The following is a 4756-nucleotide window of genomic DNA, read 5'->3' on the forward strand; positions in this document are numbered from 1 at the left end:
CGAGACATCTAGATACAACAGACTTCTGGGACATCTGAGAGGATATCTGCTAATGTGTCTGTGTTTGGCTTTGTAATATTGAGTTTGTTTTTATTGTGCAACATATGATTTTAATTAAACATTTCATGTCTCACTGGTTATGAAGAGAGGACAGCCAGCACCATTTCACCTCTGTTATTCCCTTGGAGAAATGCTGCAAGCACACTCCTTGCAAAATTTATTATTATTTGCATTACAGACCCATTCTCACAATAAAAATTGTGTGTATTGTCAGCATGCTGCAGCATTGCCAGCCATAAATCACAGGGAGCTATAAACATGTCGCCCAATAAACTATCAGGAGAAAATCATGCCTGCTGGGAGAGCATCATAAATGGAAAAGATCGTTTACTTCACACACTATTTTCACTTGTACGTCTCATGCTGTTTACGCACGGGGAGCTTGGGCTCCGGCGGCTCCCGATTGATTGGCTGCAAGGCCAGGACGGGCCAGTCCTCGGGGCGCCTTATAAACGCTGCCCTCCCCATGCTGCGTGTGGACACGGGCTCTTCCTCTGCATCACAGGTCGTAAGGCACACGGGCCCCGCTGCTGCGCCTGGTAAGTTCCCTGGGCAATTAGCATCCTCTTCATCACAAACACATTGCACTCCCTCATTTTCTAGTGCAGCGGCTGTGGTTTATGGGGCAGGAGCCCTTGTGGGTGGGGACGTGTGCCTCCAAAGCGCTGTCGGGGATGTCCACAGCACTGCAGGGGCCCCGTGGGGCTGGGAGCGCTGGGTGGGATGGGTGGCTGCAATGTCAGCACTGCTGGGGAGTGCTGGCATGCAGCAGAGCTGAGATACCGCTGGGGATGACCCAGCCATTGTGGCACCGCTCGCTGAAGAGTGATGGGCTTCGTGCACGGAGTGCTGCACTCCCACCATCTGATGGCCCAGCTCAGCTGGTGGGAATGGTATGTTCCTGTTCTTGCCTTTAAAGTCAACAGGAATTTGGCTTTGGGGGTGCTGTGTCCCCAGAGTCCCTTTGCTAAGTGTCCTTTGCTGAGCGGCTGACCCTCCATTCAGATGCTCAAAACCAAATGTCTTGGTCTCATCCTTCCCCAGCCCCTGCACTTGCCTAGGCTGAGGAGATGCCCTTAAAGCACCAAGACTTTGTTGAAGCTCCTGCATGAGAATCAAGGTCAGACACAGACAAGAAGGTGGCCTTTGAGTGACGGAGAGTGAAGGAGGGTGGTGCAGCTGGATCGTGCCCTGAGCAGGAGCACAGTTTTCTGTTGCTCCTAGGCTGGCTGTGAATGCTGCTCAGGTGCTGCCATTAATCTTTAAATTCATACCCTCCGGTATGGGCATTGGCTTCCTTGTCAGGGCTGCAGTGTGAAAAGTGCAATTGCTTCCCCTGTGATAGTCAGCTGGGACATGTAACATGTGTGTGTTATATGATATCTATACACATGTAATATACATATTATGTACATAAATGTACATAAACATGCATGCATGCTTTTATATTTTATATAAGTATTTTACGCATTTATACATATTTATTTACTTGTATACATACATATATACAAGCATAAAACATGGAGGGGAAAAAATGCTTGGAATGAGATCCCTCTCTGTAACCCGTAGGAGCACACAGCAAAGCAGACACAGCTCAGAGAATAGCAGAGCTGGTAAAGCCAATTTCTTTTAGTGTTGTGTAGCATAGTAGGAGTTGCCAAAGTCAGTTCTGCAAGGAGGCTTTCTTGCAGGAGAAGAATCCCTGACAGATCTGTTTGGTCATTACCAGTCCTTTCTTTCCCAGTGTGCACTGTCTTTCCTCTTTATCTACTTCCATAACTCTGGAAAACTGTTGAATCTCAATATCTCTGAGGGTCCTGGATATCTACTATATGATGCTCTAGAGGACACAGTTAGACAGACATAGATGCATGCGTACACTTTTATTTTGGATTTTTTTTTACCCAGTCTCCAGGTGAGACCAAATTGCATGAGTCTGCAGATTAATTCTCACTGATCGGATGCTGTGGCATCAGCAGAAAGAGACAGGTCTTACCTTAGGGGAGGGCAAAGCTGCCAACTGGGACCCAAGGTTCCTCTGCACAGCTTCCTTTGCCAACCTATACCACTGTTGATGTGGTAAGGAAAGCACCAGCTGCCCTGTGGCGGGCAGCTTCACCCACGTCTGTGTTGCCTCTTACTCTGACAAGGATCTCCTGTGCCTTGTCCCTTCGGCAACTGGCAGCAGGGCTGCGTGCCAGCCAAAGCAATTTGTGATGCTGATGTGTGACTTTGCAGTGATGACTGAATGGAAAGGAAATGGCTATGGGGCTCTTCCGCACTTGCCATCAACTACATTCTGCTTTTGCCCCAGAGCAGGAAGATGTTTATTCTTGCCAAGCTTTGGGATTTATTTGAGGTTTGAATCAGGTTACAGGTTGAGAATCTAATGGAGCAAAATCATATTAGGAACATAATAAATATGTTGTGGAGGATACATGTGTTTATTCAAAAATGAAATGTGTTGTGGTAAATCCTCTTGCTCATAATTCAGGTATTTTTGACTTGCTTTTTTCATATCCTACAGAAAGTACATTAAGTCTGAAGCCACAAATATTTATTTTCCTTTAAATGGCTCTTGTTTTCCACGTCTGCTGCTTTTCCCCATCCACCGAAACAACCTTTCAGTCACAGAAGGTCCAGAGAGGGCGCAGGAAACCCATTAGCCTCTCAAACATCCTAGGGTGCATTGTTGTTCATGCAGTATAGGTATCTGGACAGTGTTGAGAAGGCTGAATCCTACAAGAGGACTGAAACCTACGGTAAGAGCACATGCTCATAAGCTGGTAGGAAAATTCAAGTTGGAGAGACTTCAGATCTTTAGTCCAATATCCTATTCAGAGCAGGGCCAGCTAGAAGGTCAGATGAGGCTGCTCAAGGCTTTATCCAGTTAGGTCTTCAAAACTTCTAAGATCACATCACCTTCCTGGGCGACCTGCTCCAATGCTTGACCATCCTCATGGAGGAATAATTCTCCCTATATCCAGTCCAAACTTCACTCGTTTCAACTTATACATGTTGTTTCATATCCTTCTGCCACATGCTGCTATGAAGAGAATTCTTGATAGCCTCCCTGTAGGCAGGGGAAAGCCAATTTCACATCCCTAAGAGGTCTTCTACAGGCTGAACAAGCCTCCTTCCTTGACCTCTGAGCCTGGGGCATTGCTCTTCTGAATTGAGATTAGTGATGTTTAATTGCCTGATTCTCTGTTATATTTTCTCATCTGTTTCCAATGTTGATATCTTAACTTACACCAAGACGTCGTTTTCACCATCTTCAGGTCCTTCAATCTCCAGCTAGCACCAAAACCAAGCCAGTTTCTTAGTAGCTTAGTCTTGGTTGGGAGGACTGTATAAAAAGCATTTTTTTACTCAGCAAAGCAATTCAACCTGTGGAATTTGTGGACAAAAGTAAAGTAGTAGCACTCACCAGAAACATTCTAAATTTCATTTTAAGAAAACTTTTTTTTTTTTTTTAAGAACAAATGTTCATTCTTTTCCTTCATTTTATAGTTCAACAGACAGCTGGGAGTGTAGTCATATGTCACACTATGATAATTCTAATAATGGCTTAAACAGCACAGAGGCATCTGCATAGGTTGGTGGGGAGGTGGAGGGATGTGGGGCTTGTCATTACCGAGTTCTGCATTCAGTGGAGAGTCCAACTATGCGGAGTTTCTGTTGTTGTTTTACGTATAGGTCATGTGAGATCTGAGCTGGGATGGAGCATGACTCACATACCACGTGGGAATTCAATGGCTCCTTCTATCAGCCTTCAGCTTTCCTCATGATGGGCATCCCAGGCCTGGAAGCCCTTCACCACTGGATCTCCATCCCTTTCTGTGCACTCTACTTTATTGCTCTCTTGGGAAACTGCCTGATCCTATTCATCGTAAAGAAGACCCAAAGTCTTCATGAACCAATGTACTACTTCCTCTCCATGCTGGCAGTCACTGACCTGGGCTTGGTTTTATGTACATTGCCTACTACTCTGGGCATTTTTTGGTTTAATATCCGAAGGATTGGGTTTGATGCTTGCCTCACTCAGATGTACTTCATCCATATACTGTCCTTCATCGAATCCTCCGTGCTGCTGGCAATGGCGTTTGACCGCTTCATTGCCGTCTCTCATCCACTGAGATATCCATCCATACTGACCAAGACAACTGTCATAAAAATAGGTCTAGCAATTATATTGAGAGGCACGGTCTCCCTCCTTCCCATACCCTTCTTGCTCAAAAGATTAAGCTATTGTGGTAAGACTGAGCTTTCTCATTCATTTTGCTTCCATCCTGATATCATGAACCTAGCATGTGCAGATATAAAGGTCAATGTCTTCTATGGTATGATTATTCTCTTATCAACTGTGGGGATGGACTTAATCTTCATTGTGCTGTCCTACATCCTGATCATTAAAACTGTTATCAGCCTTGCAACTAAGGAGGAGTGTCTCAAGGCTTTGAATACATGTGTCTCCCACATCTGTGCTGTCCTAATATTCTTCATCCCAATGATTGGACTGTCCATGATTCATCGCTTTGGAAAGAATGTTCCTCCTCTAGTTAAAACTTTGGTGGCCTACACTTACCTTATAATTCCCCCTGCTCTCAACCCCATTATCTACAGCATAAAATCTAGCCACATCCGTGAGGCTTTGTTCAGGGCACTGTGGAGGAAGAGTGAATCCGACTGGTAG

The 4756-nt window shown here is 45.2% G+C and overlaps 1 protein-coding gene across 1 annotated transcript; it reads left to right on the top strand.

The window, feature by feature from the left end:
- Positions 1-3781: 3781 nt before the first annotated feature.
- Positions 3782-4756, top strand: LOC118259764 (olfactory receptor 51G2-like). Its single transcript, XM_035569519.1, has one exon. It carries the CDS (start codon positions 3782-3784, stop codon positions 4754-4756), a length of 975 nt encoding a protein of 324 aa, XP_035425412.1.

This window comes from Cygnus atratus, chromosome 1, assembly GCF_013377495.2.
Source record: "Cygnus atratus isolate AKBS03 ecotype Queensland, Australia chromosome 1, CAtr_DNAZoo_HiC_assembly, whole genome shotgun sequence".
NCBI classification, from domain to species: domain Eukaryota; kingdom Metazoa; phylum Chordata; class Aves; order Anseriformes; family Anatidae; genus Cygnus; species Cygnus atratus.